At 42.4% G+C, this 22,939-nt stretch overlaps 1 protein-coding gene across 1 annotated transcript; it reads left to right on the top strand.

Moving 5' to 3' along the window:
- The first annotated feature begins 10,525 nt into the window (after positions 1 to 10,525).
- On the top strand, positions 10,526 to 16,824 carry LOC309702832 (uncharacterized protein). The gene is made up of 4 exons (XM_082527448.1): positions 10,526 to 10,601; positions 11,123 to 11,163; positions 14,262 to 15,614; positions 15,940 to 16,824. Exons 3-4 carry the CDS (start codon positions 15,111 to 15,113, stop codon positions 16,510 to 16,512), a joined length of 1,077 nt encoding a protein of 358 aa, XP_082383574.1. The 5' UTR covers positions 10,526 to 10,601; positions 11,123 to 11,163; positions 14,262 to 15,110; the 3' UTR covers positions 16,513 to 16,824.
- Positions 16,825 to 22,939: the final 6,115 nt, after the last annotated feature.

Below are 22,939 nucleotides of genomic sequence, written 5' to 3'. Positions count from 1 at the left end.
TTGAACTGAGTTCAGTCAATCTGGAGTTTTTCCAAGTTTTCTGTTGCTCTCTGTGAGAGAAGAGCGTTAAAGGCGGGGCTCTCCAGAGTCCAGCAAAACAGGAAACCACAGCTGGGTGTGTGTAAGTGTGCAAACCAATAGAATGCATCGTGGTGGGGGGGGGCATCACGGGCAAGAAAAAAATAAAATAATCGGTCGTACCCATGCTTCCCCGACGTCATGCCAGCGCATATTGGGAAATTCGTAGGCACCGATCGGTTTTCTATCAGCCATTTGCTGGGAGTAAGGGCGCCCTCCGTTTGCGAGGTGCGCCTGCTGCTGGCGGCACAGGGAGGAGAGGGCGGGGCGGCGGGGAGTCTCTGGCTGGCTGGAGCGGCATCTAATAACCAACTCGCAAAACAAAATAAAAACAACAAACAGATATTATGATACAGACTTATAATCTGCACCCATGTTTTTTCTACATTCTATAAAGTGAGCGCGAGAGCCCTCGGTGCGCCTGCGCGCTGCTGAAGTCAAAGTAAACTTTATTGTCATCTCCGCTACAGACAGTCCAGCATATAGAGACGAGACGACGAGGCTGCAGTTACAGCGGTGCAAGTAAACAAACAATAAATATAAGAAGAGTAAGAAAATAAATCTACACTTTAGGACTCGGGGTAAAGGATCAATAACAATTTAAATTTATAATTTACAGTTTGATGATTTAAAGTCTCACACAACCCGTCAAAAGGGGCGGGGCCAGCTGCTTCCAAGTAGAGCACATTTCATTTATAATGATGTAAATCCAAGCCCATCATGGATTCACGATCTGAATCCTGGGTTGTGTGAAATCCCAGAAATCAACCTTAGACAAAGAGAATCTGTGAACTAAGGTGTAGGTCTGTTAGGTTAATTGTGCTGATCCTCGGGTTGGGGGATTTGTGTTTGTACTGGAGCGCAAAATTCAAACCAATGGAAGATGGACAACAAAAGTTCAAAGCCATCAGGTGCTCAGGTTAGAAAAAAGAGAAAAGATGCAGGTAAGCAGACGTGTGATTGGATAATGGCAGCTCATCCTGAACCAATCAGACTAAACTCCAAGCAATACATTATGTTACAGATTTTAATATTAATTAGTCATTGTTACTTGTTGATTTGTCCTTTTCTCATTGTGTGACGAATTATGACGACTGTTTGGTAGCTGTTATTGTCTCTCTCTCTCTCTTCATGTGTGTTTCTCTGGTGAAACAATAGTTTTGTGTTAATGTTAGGGCTGCACGATTTTGCATAAAATGAGAATCACGATGTTTTGGCTTAGAATTGAGATCATGATTCTCTCATAACAATAAATAAACATAAAACAACAAATGTCTCACGTTTTGTTGTTGCAGCAAAATGTTGTCCTGCTTGAAATTCCGTCTCCACCGTTGCTCGACGCTGCGTGTACAGAGCAGGTAGTGCAACAATAGAAAAATAGTTGCGGGACGGCACTGTTTAGCGTTTGTCTAGGGTGTTGATCGTTTTCCTAAATCCCTCGTTTTGCACAGTGTTGATGGAGCCATATCTTTGGTCAGGTGATAAGTGATAGCCTCCGTAATGTCTTTGTGCCTGCGGGAGTTCGACGTGTATAGGGAAGCGCTGTATAAGGTTCCCGTTATTGATGTTTGGGTGGTTGACCGGGACGGATTTTCTCCTGTCACTTTCTCGTCATCCCTGACGTGCTCTCCGTTGTTTTTTCCCTGCTAATTTTAGCATCACACGGCACAGCTTCTGTATCACGTGGTATAAGGCTCCGCCCTTGTCATTTGTTGAGCAGGAAGAGTGAGCGCTTGTTTTCGTGCAGAGTACGTCCCGGATCAAAATGTGAAGTTTTACAAATCACCACTTCTTTAGTTAATATCATTTCAGTCTCAGACAACCTCGTTTCTCTTACAGAGGTTGAATGCACCTTCTGCGGATGGCGGTACCACACAGTGTGCGTGGACTTCCCCTGCACAGAAGGCAACTACAAATGCTGTGAATGCTAAATAAACAGAAACAAATGATCCCTGTTGTCTTTGCTTGATGATTGGTTTCAGTCTTGACAATCCTGGCGTTGCATCTTTCAATGCCAGCAATGGCAGGTATCAGTGCTCAAACCTTTTGTGTTTGTTTCCAACAAGTTGCCCACCTCGGGAAACAAAAATGTGTTCTTTTTTAAAAAAAATTTATTCTTTATTGCTTTTTCATCAACCAAAAAACAAAGAACAAAAGACTGAGTATGTAATAATGATGTATGTACATCGTAGATGATTAATGTTAGGAGGACACTGAGATATATTATATTTACTCTCCCATAAAGATCATTCATATATTATTTCAGAAAAATATATACAATTCAAAATAACCCCCCAACAACAAAAGAAGAGAAAAAAAAACAAAAAAGAAAACCCCGAAACAAAGGTTTACAGATAGTGCTCCAGAGAGAGAAAATAAAGCTGGTATAACATAGTGAGACGTTACAAGGATATCATGTTAGTTAGAGAGGCATCCAGATTAGTGGTTGCAATGATAAGCTGCGTCCTCTTCAGTTTCCAATCCATTTAATTTCACGTCCCTTCTCCTGACCTTCTATTTAACAGGTCAGCAATTGCAGGTTCCCCAGGTTTTCTTTAGCAGCTGCGGCACTACTTCTCCATACAGGTTAAGTGGATAGAATCATTTCTGTACATTATCAATCATTTCCTCACCTTCCAAAAATAACAAAAAATTTCCCCACATTTTTTTAAAGGAAGCATGTTTACCCTTTATCATAGACGTAAGTTTCTCCAGAGCAAGGGATTTTGACAATGTCGATAACAAAATTCTCACATGTGGTCTACTAGTGGATCTCCATGATTTGGCTATACTGTATTTCGCCTGTAGCAGGCAGAAGGTTGTGGTTCTTTGGTTAGCTTTGCTCAGCTGGGTTTCAGCGGGGAAAATTCCTAGGATGCATAATTTAGGACATGGATCCAATTTGACAGTTGTAATATGTGCAATTATTTCTAAGACTTCTTTCCAAAACTTTTGAATCTCTGAGCATTCCCATAGGCAGTGTATCAGTGTGCCTTTTTCCCGACATTTAACACATATGTCTGGAGTTTTGGGGTCAAATTTATTTAGTAATGTTGGGGTAATATATGTTCTCATTAACCATTTGTACTGAATTAGTTTAAATTGAGTGTTTATAGATTGTGTTTGAGCTTTCAAGCAAGCTTTTTGCCATTCCTCTGTAGTTATACTACGCTCTAAGTCTTGACACCATGCGCGTCTTTCTTTTTCTGAGGATATTTGAGAGCCGTCTCTAAGGTTATTGTAGAAGCGAGAAATTAAACCCTTCTCCAACTGATGGTTTATTGCTATATCCTCTAATGAATTTAGGGTGGGCAGTGTTAGAGATTTTTGAGTTTTTGAAATGAAGCTTCTGATCTGAAGAAATTTAAAGAAATGTTTGGTTGGAATGTCAAATTTCTGTGTCAAGCCATTGAAACATACACTCAACAAAAATATAAACGCAACACCTTTGTTACTGCTCCCATTCCCCATGGGATGGACGTAGAGACCTAAAATTCATTCCAGATACACAATATAACCATCCCTCCCAAACAGTGGTCACAAATCAGTCCAAATGTGTGGTAGTGGGCACATCTGCTATATTGAGATAATCCATCCCACCTCACAGGTGTGCCACATCAGGATGCTGATCTGACATCATGAGTAGTGCACAGGTGTACCTCAGACTGCCCACAACAAAAGGCCACCCTGGAATGTGCAGTTTTTTGCGCTATTGGGGGTCTGGGGACCCAGAACCGGTCAGTATCTGGTGTGACCACCATTTGCCTCATGCAGTGCAACACATCGTCGCATGGAGTCTATCAGATTGTCAATTGTGGCCTGTGGAATGTTGGTCCACTCCACTTCAATGGCTGTGCGAGGTTGTTGGATATTCGTGGGAACTGGTACACGCTGTCGTATACGCCGGTCAAGCACATCCCGAACATGCTCAATGGGTGACATGTCCGGTGAGTATGCTGGCCATGCAAGAACTGGGACATTCTCAGCTGCCATCTGCCCTGAACAATGTGAACCATGATTCATCCGTGAAGCGCACACCTCTCCAACGTGCCAGACGCCATCGAATGTGAGCATTTGCCCACACAAGTCTGTTACGGCGACGAGCTGGAGTCAGGTCAAGACCCCGATGAGGACGACGGGCATGCAGTTGAGCGTCCCTGAGACGGTTTCTGACAGTTTGTGCAGAAATTGTTTGGTTGTGCAAACCAATTGTTCCAGCAGCTGTCTGGGTGGCTGGTCTCAGACGATCTTGGAGGTGAACCTGCTGGATGTGGAGGTCCTGGGCTGGTGTGGTTACACGAGGTCTGCGGTTGTGAGGCCGGTTGGATGTGCTGCCATATTCTCTGAAACGCCTGTGGAGACGGCTTATGGTTGAGAAATGAACATTCAATGCACGGGCGACAGATCTGGTTGACATTCCTGCTGTCAGCATGCCAGTTGCACGCTCCCTCATTGCTTGTGGCATCTGTGGCATTTTGCTGTGAGACAAAACTGCACATTCCATGGTGGCCTTTTGTTGTGGGCAGTCTGAGGTACACCTGTGCACTACTCATGATGTCAGATCAGCATCCTGATGTGGCACACCTGTGAGGTGGGATGGATTATCTCAATATGGCAGATGTGCCCACTACCACACATTTGGACTGATTTGTGACCACTGTTTGGGAGGGATGGTTATATTGTGTATCTGGAATGAATTTTAGGTCTCTACGTCCATCCCATGGGGAATGGGAGCAAAAACAAAAGTGTTGCGTTTTATATTTTTGTTGAGTGTATTAAGGTGTCCTTGTCAAATAGATCTGCAACTTTGCACAGGCCTCTGTCGGCCCATATTTTAAAGCCTAAATCTTTCGAACCGGGTTTAAAGGCCTTATTGCCCCAGATAGGTGAGAATTGGGATAGTGCTGGCATTTCATTTTTAAACTTGAGTGCCTCGAACCACACACGAATGGTATTTTTAACAAAGAGGTTTGATGTATCTTTCATCAGATCTTTATATTTTGCAGAGTACAGATAAGTGCTGAGTGGTAAGGGGGTAGTACTTGACCTTTCTAGATTTACCCAGGGTAAGGTAGTTGTTGAGAACCAGCATAAGGCCGCAGAGAGTTGGGCAGCCCAGTAGTACCATTTGAGGTTTGGAACACAGAGACCTCCTCTGTCATACGGAAGATATAGTAGCGAAAGACGCAGTCTAGCTCGTCTGTTATTCCAAATGAATTTACTAAATATTGTTTTTGCCTTTGTGAAGAAGTCATCTGGAGGGTTGAGAGGAATGACTCGGAAGAAATATAGAAATTTTGGAAGGATGTTCATTTTGAGAATATTTACACGTCCAATCATCGAGATTGGTAGCATAGACCATCTATTGATTAAGCCAACAACAGAGTTGATAGTGGGAGAATAATTTGCGTTTACCAATTCGTTAATTTTTGGAGTAATTTTTATACCTAGAGAGACTGTCTCTGGCAATTTGAAACGTTGTTTGAATAGGTGGTTTAGTTCTTTCAGAATGATTAAAAAAAAGGATGGCCGATTTGGATTCATTAATTTTATAACTGGAGATATTGCCAAAGAAGTTAATTGTTTTAAGTAGCTGAGGAATTGAACTCTTTAATTTAGACAGCATTAAGATAATATCATCCGCGAATAATCCAATTTTGGACTCAATATTATTTGTTTTAATGCCAAAGATGTTTTGGTTGTTCCTTATCGCAATAGCCAGTGGTTCTATTGCTAGGACGAAAAGAAGAGGCGAAAGGGGACAGCCTTGACGTGTACCTCTACCTAGATAGAATGGTCTAGATATAATATTGTTGGTTCTAACTGAGGCTATAGGTTTATTATATAATATTTTAACCCAGGTCATGAAGTAGCTGCCAAAGCCGAATTGAGATAGTACCTTATAGAGATAGTTATGTTCGACCCTATCGAAAGCTTTTTCTGCGTCTAAGGAAAGCAGAGCCATGTCTAGTTGTTCTGAGTTTGTGTAAAGTACATTCAGTACTCTGCGAATCCCATGTTGCGTTTGTCGGCCTTTTACAAACCCATTTTGGTCATTATCAACAAGAAGATGAAGGTACCGTTCAAGTCTGTTTGCCAGTACTTTGCTTATTATCTTGGCGTCAGAGTTTATTAGTGAAATTGGTCTATAAGATTCACATTTTGTAGGCTGTTTCCCAGGCTTAGGGAATACCGTTATAAGTGCATTTCGCAAGGAGGGGGGAAGCTCTTTTGAATCATAGCTTTCCACCAGCATGTCGTGCAGAGGGGATATTAATTTGTCTTTAAATATTTTGAAAAGGTCTAGTGGAATTCCATCTGGGCCGGGAGTTTTTCACATTTTTAATTTATCAATTGCAATGGAGAGTTCATTCATCGATAACTGAGAGTCTAATTCGCATCGAGCTTCTTCAGAAAGTAAAGGGGTACTTATTGAGTCAAAGAAGGAGTCTAGTGATTCTCGAGTCATATCTCCTGTTGAAGTATATAGTTGTGAGTAGTAGTGTTCAAAGAGTTCATTTATTCTATGAGGATCTGTGATATTTTCTTCTGCAGTTCTAATTTCATTTATTGTTTGTTCGTTCAGTAGCGTTTTTATGCGCCATGCCAAAAGTTTTCCTGCCTTTTCACCTTGGTCATAGTAGGTCTGTCTCAGTCTAAATAGTCCTGCTGAGGCTTTCTCAGTAGTTAATTTATCGTATTTTGCTCTTAATCTTAAAAGTTTTTGTTGGTTTTCTTTAGAGTCATTCAGGTTTATCTCAAGTTCCACTTCTTTTATTTGATCTTCGAGGTTCAACATCTCAGTATAATTTTTATTTGCTTTGTTTTTGGTGTAGCTTATCATCTGTCCACGAATAAAAACCTTAAAAGCTTCCCATCTTACTGAGGCTGTAGTTTCGGATTTGTTAAAGTAGAAATAGTCATCTGTATTTTTCCCTACGTATTCCAGAAATTTTTGATTGTGCAGCCAGTGTGGTCTTAAACGCCAAATAGGGTTACGTCTAAAAGCTGCTGTGGCTGAGAAGTTAAGCGTGGTTATTGAGTGGTCAGATATAAGCACACTTTTATATGAACAGCTGTTAATTCTGGAGATAAGAAAGTTTGAAATAAGAAAATAATCTATGCGACTGCGGCTATTATGACTGGCTGAGTAGCAAGAATATTCTCTCCCTGTTGGATTTTTTTAATCTCCATATATCTTTAAGATTCAATTCAGACATAAAGTGTTGTATGACTTGTCTAGGTTTTGGGTGGGAAGAGTCTAAGCCTGATGATCTGTCAAGCCTGGGCTCTAGGGTACAATTAAAGTCCCCCCCCAACAATTATCTCACCATGGAGGTCTGTAATAGAGAGGAATAGATTATTATAAAAGCTGGAGTCGTCAATATTGGGGCCATATACATTAACTAATATTAAATCTTGATTCAGCACGGAGCATTGTAGAATAATGAATCTCCCTGCGGGGTCCAATATGGTTTTTTTAATACACATGGGTACTGATTTATGAATGAGTATTGCCACTCCTCTAGCATGTGTTGAGAAGTGGCTAAAGAAAACCTGACCTGGCCATCTCCTCCTTATCCGGTCAGTTTCATTCGCGAGTAAATGGGTTTCTTGAATGAAGACTATCTTTGGGTGATATTGTTTTATTCTATCCATTACTCTTTTCAGTTTAATATATTTTCTAAGGCCTCTTACATTCCAGGAAATTAGATCAATATTTGAATAACTACTCATACAGTTTGTACCTTTAGTAATCTGGATTTGACCAGGGGCGGAGCGTGGGGGTGGCTTACTGGGCTTAAGCCCGGGTAGTTTTGTCAGAAGCCCGGGGTCTTTTGGAGTGTAATTTTTTCATAGTTAGATGCCTGGCTGACAACTGTATAAAACAAAAAGTACACACAATATTCGAAGCACATAGTGCACACTGTGGGAATTTACGACTGTGCGTGAATCCCCCCTGATATTGGTATGATCCGAGCTCAGGCACTAAGCGACTGAGCGAGGGGGCGGGGCAGCTGCTGCCTGTGAGTGCGCTGTTGGAGAAACGGAGCCAGCCATACTAAGGAGAGCTTAAGTTTGACCAGGTACCAAAGCAAATCATTCGTACTGTACAAATAATGTAAATATGACGGTGAATCACGAAAGATTGATATCAAACTGATCACTTGACCAATATTACGTTACTGCTCTTCAAGTGAATCAACAAATGGCGAAATGAAAAGCCGAACAAATGCTATTTTTTAGAGAGTCTTAGCTTACGTGTGTTTATTTCATATTTTCAGTTCTTACCCTCCCCGACTAAATCGGTTTCAGTTATGTACTGAAATATAAGAATGGACATTAGAGGCTTCTTTCAAAGAAAAACTCAGGTAAATGTTATTTTATATATTATGCTTTGTATGTTGTTCAGTATATTTCTATGCAAAACAAGAGGGATTTCAGTACACAGCAGGATATTCACATTTGTAACCAGATATTTACACTTTAGGGAGAAAACATAAAACATTTTTACTGTACAACATCAATTTAGAGTAAACTTTTGTTTTAGATAAATGTTGAAATATCTTTTGAATTAGTTAAATGTCAGAATAAAGAGAGACAGAGCTTCTATTTTTTATCACTTTGATCAAATTTAGGAGTACATGTACACTAAGTTTATTGTTAATTAATAAGAAACTGCAGACGATTCGATTCTGAGCTGAAGAAGCTTCTGATAGGTTAGTAGAGTCCATGTGAGTAAATTGGTGGCACACCTGTGGATGCATATAAGGCAAAACACAGAGCCTGTTTCTGTGACATGGGAACATCAGGAGATGTCAACCAAAACACCAGGAAAAGAACTGTGGAGCTCCATAAGTGTGGCTCAGTTTGAATACAATTTGGTGCCATTTACAATTAAGAAATACAGACAGTTTCTCTCTTTACTCTTAAAGTTAACAAATATGTTTTTATATTTATCTAAAAAATAAACATTTAGTCTGATTTGATGTTACAATTATAAAAGTGTTTGTGTTTTTATCTGAAGAGTACATAAATATGTGGTTTCAACTGTATATTTGATGATTGTCAGCACAAAGAGGGAGAGGAACAGAGAGGGAGATGGCGAATGAGGACAGAACAGATGAACAAGAGCAGGTGAGACACACATGTTAGTCAAATGGTTGTTTTACCAAAAGTATCAGCGTATCACAGGTCCTCATGTATCTCGTACCTAGTGTTTCTTTTTAGGTTTGCTATTTTTCTAATTCTATATTTATTAAGTTATGCAGGCTTGTTTGCACAACAAGGCTAAATAATTATATAAACTTTTCTCAATCTAAATATTGTACTTTGGTAGAATTAAAAAAATAAGTGTAGTGCAGGTCTATGATGATTTTTAGTGCTACTGTCATCTAGTTCTGATTCTGGTTCTGTCTTGGTTACTGTTGTAGTCCTGTTTTAATTCTGGATCAGTTCTGGGTCTGGTTGAATTGGGGTTTAGTCCTCGTGTCTTGATACAGCCCCGACTTTGTTCTGCCTTGCTGCTTAATTAAAAAACTAGTTTAAGGTGTCCTGCACATGTGATATATATTTTTCCCTATATGAAGTCATTCTTTTTTGAACAAAACTCAAAACAGAGCCAATTAATCTTTCAGTCATTTCTAAACCCCCCCCCAAAGGGAAAAAAAAAAATCCCACATGCATACTACCCTTTAGGGCTAAGCCCCAGATGTTTCAAATGTCTGGCTCTGCCTCTGGATTTGACTACATCTCGTCTCTCCTGTCGAGACTCACAAGTTGTTATTTCAAGAGCACTGCACTTTAAAAACAATCTCTTATAAATCAAGAAACAAAAGAAAAAAAGAAAAAAATATATATAAAAAATCAAAACAACCCAGAGATCTTCCATCGGTAAAGATCTCAAAACCTTCCCCCCCCCAAAGTCATAGCGGATTGGTTATGCATCAGATCCGTGTGAAGGAGCTGATAGAGCGTCCTCATGATTGAAGTTGCAAACTTAGGTCCGACCGTATTAACTAAGGAAGTGGCCACACAATGTAACTGAATGTAAAGATTTAGACATAGCATATCTAAGGCCATCTATATCATACCTGTACACCAGCAGCCGTTATATGTCCGATTTGGAGTTGTTCATCAGAGTTGCATATATTTGATGTAGCGTTTCTCAGTGGGCGTGAAGTTTATCCCTCGTTTTGTTGGCGGACTTTTCGTATGAAATCTTCCACCTCCGCTGGTGTGTGGAAGAGGAGCCTGTTGTCTTGGTGGAGAATCCTCATTTTTGCTGGAAAGATCAGTCCGAAGTTTATATGCATTTCACGGAGTTGTTGTTCTTTTACTTGTCAGATGAACATATGAGACACTTTGACTCTTCAGTGCAGTGTGGAGCCTAACAAAGATCTGTTTTGTGTCCCAGCTGATCAGCAGGAGGAGGAGAGTCTGACGGAGCAGCAGAGGAACATTTTCAGCTACTTGGACTCAGCTCAGCCACTACAGAGGAAACAATGAGCTCAACACAGAAGGTGACAGACAGAGCAGGACCATATGACCAAAGATATTTATCACCATATACATCTGAACATTTGCCATAACGATGTAGCTGACGATAGAATTGACAGCAGACAAAATACTTTACAGCTGCACAACTTTATTAAAAACCCATCAATGTATTTTCACTGAAACAAGCAGCTGTTGTTTATGTGCATTAAAGTTATATAAAAATGTAACAGTGCAAATGCAAATTCCTCGCTGACAGTTTAACCAAAAGGCGTTTCCAGTGGAAACTGGCCGACACATCCTGAGCATAACCATGTATAATATCCACTAAACTTCAGAAGAGGTTATACAGTCGTGGCCAAAAGGTTTGAGAATTGCATAAATATTGGAACCTGGAGAAGTTGCTGCTTAAGTTTTTGTAATAGCATTTTGCCTGCACTCCAGAATGTTATGAGTGATCAGATGAACTGCATCGTCCTTCTTTGCCATGAAAACGAACTTAATCCCCAAAAAGCCTTACCACTGCATTTCATTGCTGTCATCAAAGGACCGGCTGAGACCATTTCAGTGATCGTCTTCTTAACTCAGGTGAGAATGTTGGCGAGCACGAGGCTGGAGATCATCATGGCTGTATCCCGATTCAGGTTCTGCAGCTTTAAAGTCCTCAAGGGCCGCGTACTCAAAGACCGCTAAGGCCGAAGTGCGAGGCTCGTAGGCTCGTGAAATGGGACGTCTAGCCTCCGTCGCGCTGCCCAGGTTGCCTAGCAACCATGATACTAACAGCTGGAAACGTTTCATACAGCTTTGTTTGACAGAAATGAAGGAGAACATATTTAGTTCATTTGTTTCTACATGAGCTCTGTGTGATTTGATGAGTATCTGAGGCTGAGACCACAGGACTGTGAAACATGATTGTTGGGCTTCATTTCTGTGCTGAACAGTCGTTTAAGATTAGCTGTAAATAACAATTAGCTGATGTTGTTCATGAGACTAAAGTCATCTCACTGTGGTAATGTAAATATAATATGACCAATATTATAGTTATTATATTAATCACTTCACTCACAGACAAGTATCTGTGACAGTGTGTATACAGATGTATCATATATAAGAGACAAATATTGTTCTTTTAATATGCTGGTACTAAATTTGGCTCAATGCTTACATATATGTGTAAAAAGCAAATGTAGGAGCTGTGATAACTGTGTCTGATAGAATGAAGAGTAGACTGATATATGAAATATTCCTTTATTGGGTGAGAAAATCAGACCATGTCATAACTGCTGTAAGTCACACAGAATAGATATCAGAGCCTTAAACAGGCTGACTTCTGCTAAATGGGTCAAACTGGGCAGAAAGTCTACAAACACATAACATCCTTATAGAATATGATGTGACACTATAGATCAACTTAGCTCAGAATATATAAAGCATATAAACAGTTACAGCAATATGATGCAACAAACACAGCAGCTACTGATCCAAAATACTCAAAGCTTCATAGAACTGAAACCAACATTTATTTTAGCTCCATTCTGCTGCTGATACAGACTTTAGGTTTCTGAACATTAAACTTGTTGCTGCCTTTCATAGTGTGTAACTTGAAGGCCCTGAGTACTCTGAGTACTTTCTCCCACACTGGAAACACTGGGATGATCACATTATTTGAACATTACCTAATAAGACTGATTCAGCACAGACAGTTATGTTAAACCTTCCTAGCAGTCCTTCACAAACAGGGAACAGTCTGTCTATTCTCTCCATCTGTCAGCTGCTGCTGGCTCTTCCTCCTCCTCTTCCTCACACACTGCTGAGTTTGTCCTGGTGGATCATCAGGGGTGCAAAGCCTCACAGATGATGTGCAGCAGTGGGTCCCTCAGTCTGTCGTCACTCTGGACACTTGCAGTCGTCACACATGGAAATCAAATGTGTGATAAGCTGCAGGATTCAAACACAAGTGTAACTTATAAACACATGTTCATACTTTTATTCCACAATCAGAGAGAAAGAAACAGAGAGAGAGTGCAGGACAGACAGACAGGTGACAGTCTCAGGTGTACACACTGCTACACAACAGCACCAGAGAAGCAGGATTTAGTGTTTGTGTTATTACGAGTGTAAACAAGAAGAGTTCCAGATGGTGCAGTGGACACATGTGTGACTGCTGTGATTAAAGCATCTTTCTTTCAGCTTAACGAGTGAACCGTCAGCTCGTTCAAACACAAGTTAAAGTCCGTTTGGCTCGACACCACCGAACAGAGGCAGCAATATAACATAGCTAACATTAACAGTGCAGTGAATCCTGCTTGTGCCGTGATGTTCAGGACTGCAAACCGAGCAGCATCACTGACTTTCAGCTTGTTGTGTTTGTGGATATATGACTGACTTTAATTATCCACAAAATCATCACAATCTCTGTAAGATTAAGGTCGACTATTGAACGGCGTATATTTTAAAGGCTTTAAAACCAAGTTAACGCTGAAAGTACAAACATCACTAATGTCACATAACTCTGCCGACAAGGCATAGCTATGGCTATGAAATGCTCTTTGTGTATCACTTCTTCATTATGACCAAAGATGTCATTAATGCACTAGTAATGTCTCATCTGGAGTATTGTTCAATCATTTGGTCAGCAGCTAATAAGACAGATCTTAACAGACTTCAGTTAGTCCAGAATAAGGCGTCCAGATTAGTGTGAAGATGTTCATACTATACTAATATTGATAAAATGCATAATAACCTTTCTTGGCTTCCTGTACAGGCTAAAATATTCTATGGCTTACTTGTAGTTCTAAAGAAAGCAATTCTGTTAAACACACCACATTTATTCTGCTCAGCTGCAGTATCCAGATGAAATACATCATCATATTACACAGTTTTCAACAAGCTGCAATTTAGTAAATGCTCGAGTTAAAAGTAACGTTTTGTAAAACTGTTACATTTAGAGCAACTTTTAAGTGGAATAAGTTGCCTTAAAAAATTAGAGAATTGTTCAAAACTTCAATGAACACTTAAAAGCCGATTTACAGAGCTTTTAGTTGTTGTAAATATTGTAAGACATGATTTGTTTTTGAAATTTGTGTAATGTGCCTCAATGTTATTGATATTATTATTATTATTATTGATTGCTTATATTTGAACAATTGTGAAACCTCACTGTGGATGTAAGAGTGAAATTATGTGGATATCTTGAATCCACTTTATTGTGTAATATTTTATGTGAGTATTTGACGGAAGACGAGCAACATCTGTTGTGGAAGCTAACGGGGTTCCTTTAGAATAAACAAACATAGGATTTATTATCACTGAATAATTCTGTATAAATCTATACAAATTATAGAAATATGTAATAGGAAACAACAAAATAATCTAAATTATAAAATAGTGTGTGTGTGTGCGTGTGTGTGTGTGTGTGTGTGTGTGTGTGTGTGTGTGTGCGTGTGTGTGTACAATCAGGAGGGATGGGCATGATTTTAGTGTTTGAACAGTCATGAATTATCTTTAACAGCAGGTTGGATGTAATGTGTTAGAACTACCAGCAGGTGGGGATAAGAGACCTTTAAGGTGTTTGGTGCCACGCTCCACCTTCAGGTTTAAAACTAGTGTTAATGGAGTTTGAAGGTTGAGTTTGTTCCACGACTGCATTTCACTCACTGCCTCTGTTTGTATCTCTGTCACTGCAGGACCAACATGGAGCCAGAAGTCAGCGCTCTCAGGAGGCCGACAAACCTCACAGAAGAAAGGGAGAGAAAAAACACACCTGTGACGAGTGTGGGAAGGGTTTTACTGTGAGGGCTTCACTAAAACGGCATCAGGTCATCCACACTGGAGAGAGACCATTCAGCTGTGACTTGTGTGGAAAGTCTTTTTCCTTCAAGGGTTCCCTAAAACAACACCAACTCATCCACAGTGGAGTTAAAGCGTACAGCTGTGATCAGTGTGGGAAGGGTTTTACTCTGAAGGCTTCACTAAAACAGCATCAGGTCATCCACACTGGAGAGAGACCGTTCAGCTGTGACTTGTGTGGAAAGTCTTTTTCCTGGAAGCTTTCCCTAAAAACACACCAACTCATCCACAGTGGAGTTAAAGCGTACACCTGTGATCAGTGTGGCAGAGCTTTTACTCACAGTAGCCACTTACAGAGTCATCTAGTTACCCACTCTGGAATTAAGCCATACAGCTGTGACGAGTGTGGGAAGGGTTTTACTGTGAGGGCTTCACTAAAACAGCATCAGGTCATCCACACTGGAGAGAGACCGTTCAGCTGTGACTTGTGTGGGAAGGGTTTTACTCTTAAGACTTCACTAAAACAGCATCAGGTCATCCACACTGGAGAGAGACCGTTCAGCTGTGACTTGTGTGGAAAGTCTTTTTCCTCGAAGGGTTCCCTAAAACAACACCAACTCATCCACAGTGGAGTTAAAGCGTACAGCTGTGATCAGTGTGGCAGAGCTTTTACTCAAAGTAGCAACTTACAGAGTCATCTAGTTACCCACTCTGGAATTAAGCCATACAGCTGTGACGAGTGTGGGATGGAATTTACTCTGAAGGCTTCACTAAAACAGCATCAGGTCATCCACACTGGAGAGAGACCGTTCAGCTGTGACTTGTGTGGAAAGTCTTTTTCCTGGAAGCTTTCCCTAAAAACACACCAACTCATCCACAGTGGAGTTAAAGCGTACACCTGTGATCAGTGTGGCAGAGCTTTTACTCACAGTAGCCACTTACAGAGTCATCTAGTTACCCACTCTGGAATTAAGGCATACAGCTGTGACATCTGTGGAAAAACTTTCAGCCGGAGAGGGAGCCGAAATACACACCTACGCATTCACACCAGACATGATGTGTACTGCTGTGAACAGTGTGGCAAAGAGTTTATAACTCACACAGACTTACAAAAACACATGTTTACCCACACTGAGGAGAGACCTTATCAATGTGACCTGTGTGAGAAGACTTTTAAATCTCCACATGACCTGAGACGACACCAACAGATCCACACCAGAAAGAAACTCTACAAGTGCAGCTACTGTGAGGTATGTATTTATATTGTTATCTTGTCATTTTAGCCTGACTGTTTGGAACAACTCTGCTCATTAAACTGTGTTAGCGTGTTAGCAATTCTACTGCATGGAAAAGCAGCTCTGAGTGATTATTCAGATTTTCCTTTCAGTTATGATTTTAGTATTACTGTAGTATTATGGTGGTAGTATTGTAGTTATTGCAGCCCAGTAAACTGAGTGTGTTAACTGAAACAGTCAAATGTAGTTGGACGTCTGCAGAGATGCTCTTTATTTCAGGCGACGTTCAGGATACAAATGTTGAAGGACTGACTTACACTGTCTTTGTGTCTTTGTTTAGAAGCAGAGCGACACAGATGGATCCAGTTCTCAACCCTGTCATCACTGTGCTGGTGGGAAAGACTTTCATTGTGACCTCTGCGGAAAAACTTTCAGTCGGCAAAAGACCCTAAAAGTACATCAACGTAGACACACTGGAGACAAACTGAAATACTGCAAAGAATGTGGGAGAAGCTTCACCACAACACATCACTTAAAACAACATGAACTGATTCACAGTGGGGTTAAAAAGCACCTCTGTGATCAGTGTGGGTCATCCTTCTCCACTGCAGGTCAGCTTAAATCACACAAACGAGTCCACACAGGAGAGAAACCACACAAGTGCAGACACTGTGAGAGAAGCTTCTCACAGTCAGGTCATCGTAACCTTCATGAACGTGCACACATGGAAGGAAACTACAGCTGTGACCAGTGTGACAAGAGCTTCAGGAATCTCAGTTCATACTCTGCACACAAACGATCCCACGTTACTAATAAACTGTTTCACTGTTACCAATGTGCCCAAACATTCACCTCATTGTCTGCTCTGTGCAAACATCAGCGTGATCACTCAGGGCTGAAATCACTCCCATGACTGGATCACAGTGAATCTGAAGACACAGAAAGATCCTCTGGTTTCTGTGTCAGACTCAAAAAGCTTGAGATCAGGCTCCACAGAGTTCAGATAGAATCTCCTGTAAAAATCTGATGAGGCAGCTGTGAATCAAACTCTTCCCCTAGTTCCATTTTAAGCTTTTAAAACTGTCCTACTGTAGTGTTCATGTCAAGTGGTTAGCTTTCTTTTCATCAGTTGGTTGAAAACTCTGTTTCCTATTATAAAGTTTTTGTTTTAATGTATTTTGATCCACATAAATGTTTTCTTGTTCGGGTTCTTTATGTTATTGAATCTTGGAAATGTTAAATAAAAAATTCAAATGTTAAATAAAGAAAGATTTTAATGACAAAGCTTTGAGCCATGATGTCATTTCCTGTGTTTCAGAGTAAAAACTGAAGTGACAAATGGAAACATGTTTACAGTCACAGTTAGATGAACTGTTTTCAGTGTGTTACAAAATAATATATTATTAGTGCTTATTTAGTGAATATTGTCACTTGTTTAAACAGGTACATGGAGTTGTTTGCAGTGAAAGTTATTTTTGAACACAGTCAATATTCCTTCTCCTGTACCTGACATCCTTGGAGCATTAAGAAATGAGCCGTCAGAGGGTAACAGTCCAGAAATAATGCTAGACTCACCAACTCTCATCTGTGTCTTAGTCACAAAAAGGAGATCCAATCCATTGGAGGAAAAATAATTTATAATGAAGCTTTATTTGCTAAGGACCACGCATTTGTTAGAGCCATCTTCATTGGAGCTGGAGCCTGGGTAGAAGTTGTCGGTGAAGCCCAAGTTAATGGGAGCAAATTCAAAAAGTTTATTCCATGACTCCCACAATGCAAAAAACAGTGGTGAGCAGGGTTATGGACACCTAAGCCCACAACAGTAACCAGACAGGAGATAACAGGATCCAGGAGACGCCTTGGGATGTGGCGGAATGGACCATAACCAGCTGGAGCGGCCGCTGAAGAAAAGATAAGTCAAGCTTTAAACTTCACCAGCCGACCGGTGTGTCGGAGCAGGTGGTGGCACTTTATGTAGCAAGTAATCAGGAACATCAGCCAGGAGCAGAGGATACCCTGTTTGTTTCTTCTGATTAGAGCTCTGAAAGCTGATGGCAAAAAACTGAAGATCCAAAGGTTTTTGGTGTTCCCCAGTTTTGAGTTGATTTCAGTGACAAGAATCATCAGAAACAGAACAAACAGTAAGAAAACTGACAGAGGTAAACAGCAAGCACACACACTGGAGCCATCTTACCCCTTAGTTTAATTATGTAAATTACAATTATGTAAACTGAAATAATCTCAACATAAGCTGACGGAAGAAGAAGAAATTGAGGAAGAAGTTCAGGCCGTGTACTGAAAACATCTTTTTTCTTGTTATCATAAGACATTTGGTGTGACGACTTCTACTACTCAGTTTTTGGTTTTGCTGAAGTAAAGTTTACACTCTGAGGAGTCACAGTGTTGATATTGGACACAAAGAGAAAAGTTCCTGTAATGTAAAATGTAAAAGTTAAAACTAGAATTTTAAAATGGAACCTAAATCTGATTGGTAGCCAGTGCACCGACTTTAAAACAGGGTCATATGAGCTCCCTTGTTCGAGCGGGTCAGTAGCCTTGCTGTCAGTTTTGAACAACCTGTAAACGAGCTAGCCCTTTCTTGTTTAGACAAGTAAACAGGCTGTTGCAGTAGTCAAGTCTTGTAGAGACGAAAGCATGTATTATCATATATATATATAAAAAAAAAAACACCCAGCACGCCCCTGCGGGCGGTTTATCCTTCAAGCTCGGGTCCTCTACCAGAGGCCTGGGAGCTTGAGGGTCCTGCGCAGTATCTTAGCTGTTCCCAGGACTGCGCTCTTCTGGACAGAGATCTCCGATGTTATTCCCGGGATCTGCTGGAGCCACTCGCCTAGCTTGGGAGTCCCCGCACCTAGTGCTCCGATTACCACGGGGACCACCATTACCTTCACCCGAAGAATCCATAGGTCCGTCATCCTATTCATGTAGCCCCTTCCGCCGGGGTTACTTGCGTAGTAGCAAGAAGGCATCGGTGGGCAAGAGATGAAAACAGGGCGTTGTTGGAATGCTACTACGCAAGTAACCCCGGCGGAAGGGGCTACATGAATAGGATGATGGACCTATGGATTCTTCGATACCCAACATCCACAATGACGGCGAAACAACTAGTAGCTCAGTGTTCCAACATTCGAAAGAAGGGACTGCTCTCACAGCTAGAGATTGACGAGGTACAACACAAATGCTACGGCAAGGAGGAGTCAGGACGCCAGGTCAGGGGGGAGATATCATCACCCCCACCCGAGATTGGGTACATAGCCCCAAGTGCGATAGGAGAAGGATCGTTGAGTGCGAGAGGAACTGACCTGAAAAATAGGATCATGGCCAAGCTTGAAACCTGGATCCCCCGTAGCCGGTTACCAAGATTACGTGAAGTACCCTCAGAAGGTCTGCTAGATGATGTTAATGCAGCACTACGGACAATACCTACAACCACGATTACCGACACTAACAAGCTGATCTACAATACGGCAGCAGTGATCAGTGAGATGCTTGGCTACAAGTTGAACAGCCACAAGGGGCAGTACCCTCCATGGAGAAGGAGGCTAGAGGGCAAGATCAAAGTAGCACGGAGGGAGGTTAGCCAACTAACGGAGTTGCAGAAAGGTGCGACAAAGAAGGTGCATAAGAAATACAGCAAGCTGTCCATACCTGAGGCCTTGGAAACTGCCAAGCAAAGACTCACAGCCTTGACCAGAGAGATAGAAGGCAGGAGAATAAACCAGCTGTTCTCCACAGAACCAGCAAAGGTGTACTCTCAGTGGCAAGGGAACAATAATAATAAGAGAACAGCACCACCAAGGCTGGAGACGGAGCAATACTGGAAGAGCATATGGGAGAAGGACGCAACCCATAACGGCAATGCTCAGTGGCTAGTGGATCTGAGGGCAGACCACAGCGACCTCCCTGAACAGGGTCCAGTAACCATCACAGTGGCAGATATCCAAGAAAGGGTCTCCAGTATGAAGAGTTGGACAGCACCAGGGCCCGACATGGTTCACGCCTACTGGCTAAAGAAGCTGACTGCACTCCACGAGCGTCTGGCAGCACAAATGAACCAGCTGCTAGTTGACGAGAGACACCCGGAATGGCTAACCAAAGGTCGGACGGTCCTGATCCCCAAGGACCCCAAGAAGGGACCGGTCCCCTCCAACTACCGACCAATAACCTGCCTCAGTACTACATGGAAGCTCCTGTCAGGCATCATATCGGCTAAGATGAACAGGCACATGGGTCAATACATGAGTGGGACACAGAAAGGAATTGGCAAAAATACCAGAGGCGCAAAACACCAGCTACTGGTAGACAGAACAGTCAGCCGAGACTGCAAGACCAGACTGACCAACCTGTGCACTGCCTGGATTGATTACAAGAAGGCCTATGACTCAATGCCCCACAGCTGGATACTGGAATGCCTAGAATTGTACAAGATCAATGGGACGCTAAGAGCCTTCATCAGGAACTCAATGGGGATGTGGCGCACAACACTAGAGGCCAACTCCAAGCCCATAGCACAAGTCACCATCAAGTGCGGGATCTACCAAGGAGATGCTCTGTCCCCACTGCTGTTCTGCATAGGCCTGAACCCCCTCAGTGAGATCATTAACAAGACTGGCTACGGATACCGACTACGGAACGGAGCAGTTGTCAGCCACCTCCTGTACATGGATGACATCAAGCTGTATGCCAAGAGTGAACGAGACATCGATTCACTGATCCACACTACCAGGCTATACAGCAATGACATTGGAATGTCGTTCGGACTGGAGAAGTGTAGTCGGATGGTAACAAAGAGAGGGAAGGTAGTCAGAACTGAGGGGATTGAACTACCAGAAGGCAACATTGCAGACATAGAGGACAGTTACAAGTACCTGGGGATCCCGCAGGCGAATGGGAACCATGAAGAGGCCGCTAGAAAAGCTGCAACCACCAAGTACCTGCAGAGGGTCAGGCAAGTCCTGAGGAGTCAGCTGAATGGTAAGAACAAGATCCGGGCCATCAACACGTACGCCCTGCCCGTGATCAGGTACCCTGCTGGGGTAATAGGCTGGCCAAAGGAGGAGATAGAAGCCACTGACATAAAGACAAGAAAGCTCCTTACCATGCATGGAGGGTTTCACCCCAAGTCCAGCACTCTGAGGCTGTACGCTAAGCGGAAGGAAGGGGGCCGAGGACTGGTGAGTGTCGGCACCACAGTCCAGGATGAGACAACGAACATCCAAGAATACATTGGGAAGATGGCCCCAACTGACCGAGTGCTCAGTGAATACCTCAGGCAGCAGAAACCCAAGAAAGAGGAGGGAGACGAGGAACCATCATGGAAGGACAGGCCCCTGCACGGTATGTACCACCGGCAGATAGAGGAGGTGGCTGATATCCAGAAATCCTACCAGTGGCTGGACAAAGCTGGACTGAAAGACAGCACAGAGGCACTAATCATGGCAGCACAAGAACAAGCTCTGAGTACAAGATCCATAGAGGCTGGGGTCTATCACACCAGGCAAGACCCCAGGTGCAGGCTGTGTAAAGATGCCCCAGAGACAATCCAGCACATAACAGCAGGGTGCAAGATGCTAGCAGGCAAGGCATACATGGAACGCCATAACCAGGTGGCCGGCATAGTGTACAGGAACATCTGTGCCGAGTATAACCTGGAAGTCCCGAGGTCAAAATGGGAGATGCCCCCAAGGGTGGTGGAGAATGACCGAGCTAAGATCCTGTGGGACTTCCAGATACAGACGGACAAAATGGTGGTGGCTAACCAACCGGACATAGTGGTGGTAGACAAACAGAAGAAGACGGCCGTAGTGATCGATGTAGCGGTTCCGAATGACAGCAATATCAGGAAGAAGGAACACGAGAAGCTGGAGAAATACCAAGGGCTCAGAGAAGAGCTCGAGAGGATGTGGAGGGTGAAGGTAACGGTGGTTCCCGTGGTAATCGGAGCACTAGGTGCGGTGACTCCCAAGCTAGGCGAGTGGCTCCAGCAGATCCCGGGAATAACATCGGAGATCTCTGTCCAGAAGAGCGCAGTCCTGGGAACAGCTAAGATACTGCGCAGGACCCTCAAGCTCCCAGGCCTCTGGTAGAGGACCCGAGCTTGAAGGATAAACCGCCCGCAGGGGCGTGCTGGGTGTTTTTTTTTTAAATATATATTAGGGGTGCAACGATATTCGTATCGATATTGAACCGTTCGATACAGTGCTTTCGGTTCGGTACGCATATGTATCGAACAATACAACATTTGTAATTTATTTTATCAACTTTCCTTCTGACGATGCTGTCTGTGTGGAGCGCTCAGTGAATCTGCGTTCGACTACTCCGCCTAGGCTGCACTGTCGAGCGCAGATCCACTGAGCGCTCAACACAGACAGCATCGTCAGAAGGAAGAGCGCAGGGCAAGCTAGCGAGACAGAAGTTAAGCTCTCCTTGCAACATGGACCTCCCCCACCCTCATTCAGATCTGGCGTTTGGAATTATTTTGGTTTTCATGTGACGTATGACCCTGAAGGTAAGCGAGTCATGGACTAAAGTAAAACAGTATGTTGGATGTGCCATGCAATGCTCAATTACATGGGTGGAAACTAGTGTGTTAGCGCAGTTAGCTCGTTAACGTGTTGGCCGTCTAGCCCCATGCACGGGGCGATCTGCGGTAGCTCGTTAACGGAGATTTGCCGTGTTGTGGCGTTAAGGTCATTTCAACGAGATTAACCTGAAAGCACTAGTGGGAACACAACGAATATGACTGCACATTTACGCCGACATCATCCTAGTGCAAAGACAAGTGGAAGCAGACAAAAACAAGCAAGCATGCTACTAACTTTAGCCGAGTCATTTAGACAGCTGTTAGCACATGATTCTCCTTATATGTTTAATATGCTGCTGAGAATATAGCCCAGAAGAAGCGGATAGTATAGTTTTTATTTTGGAAAGAGACATTTCTCTGTAATAAACTCTCTTTTCCAAAGATGAGTGATTCCTAAATCAGATACAGGGCTCGCAATATCGCTAGCCCCGGGACGTCGGGCTAGCGATTTTTTTCAGTCAGGCTACCAAAATCTATCTCTTCCCTGCCCGTCGGGCTATTGTAGGAAGGAAAAATATATGTCAATGCTTTTGCATTCTTTCAGAAATGTAGCTGGGTAATTATGTCATTGGCATCGGTGAGCCACTGTCAATATGTGACATATTGAAATCGCGTTTGAATTTGCTTTCACTTTGCAATCGTGCGAACTGTGTATAGAGAGCGACAGCACTGATCTGTGAGTGATGATAATTTGTGCACCAATTCCTCTGACATCGTCTTATTAATCGTTAGATTA

This window comes from Aulonocara stuartgranti (genome assembly GCF_965226115.1).
Source record: "Aulonocara stuartgranti genome assembly, chromosome: 3".
NCBI classification, from domain to species: domain Eukaryota; kingdom Metazoa; phylum Chordata; class Actinopteri; order Cichliformes; family Cichlidae; genus Aulonocara; species Aulonocara stuartgranti.
This window is presented reverse-complemented; position numbering and strand designations above follow the sequence as displayed.

Excerpts from the sequence above, each read along its gene's own strand:
- LOC309702832 (XM_082527448.1), top strand. The coding sequence starts at position 15,111 with ATGGAATTTACTCTGAAGGCTTCACTAAAACAGCATCAGGTCATCCAC. Across the intron at positions 15,615-15,939 it reads ACAAGTGCAGCTACTGTGAG|AAGCAGAGCGACACAGATGG; the intron begins GTATGTATTTAT and ends GTCTTTGTTTAG.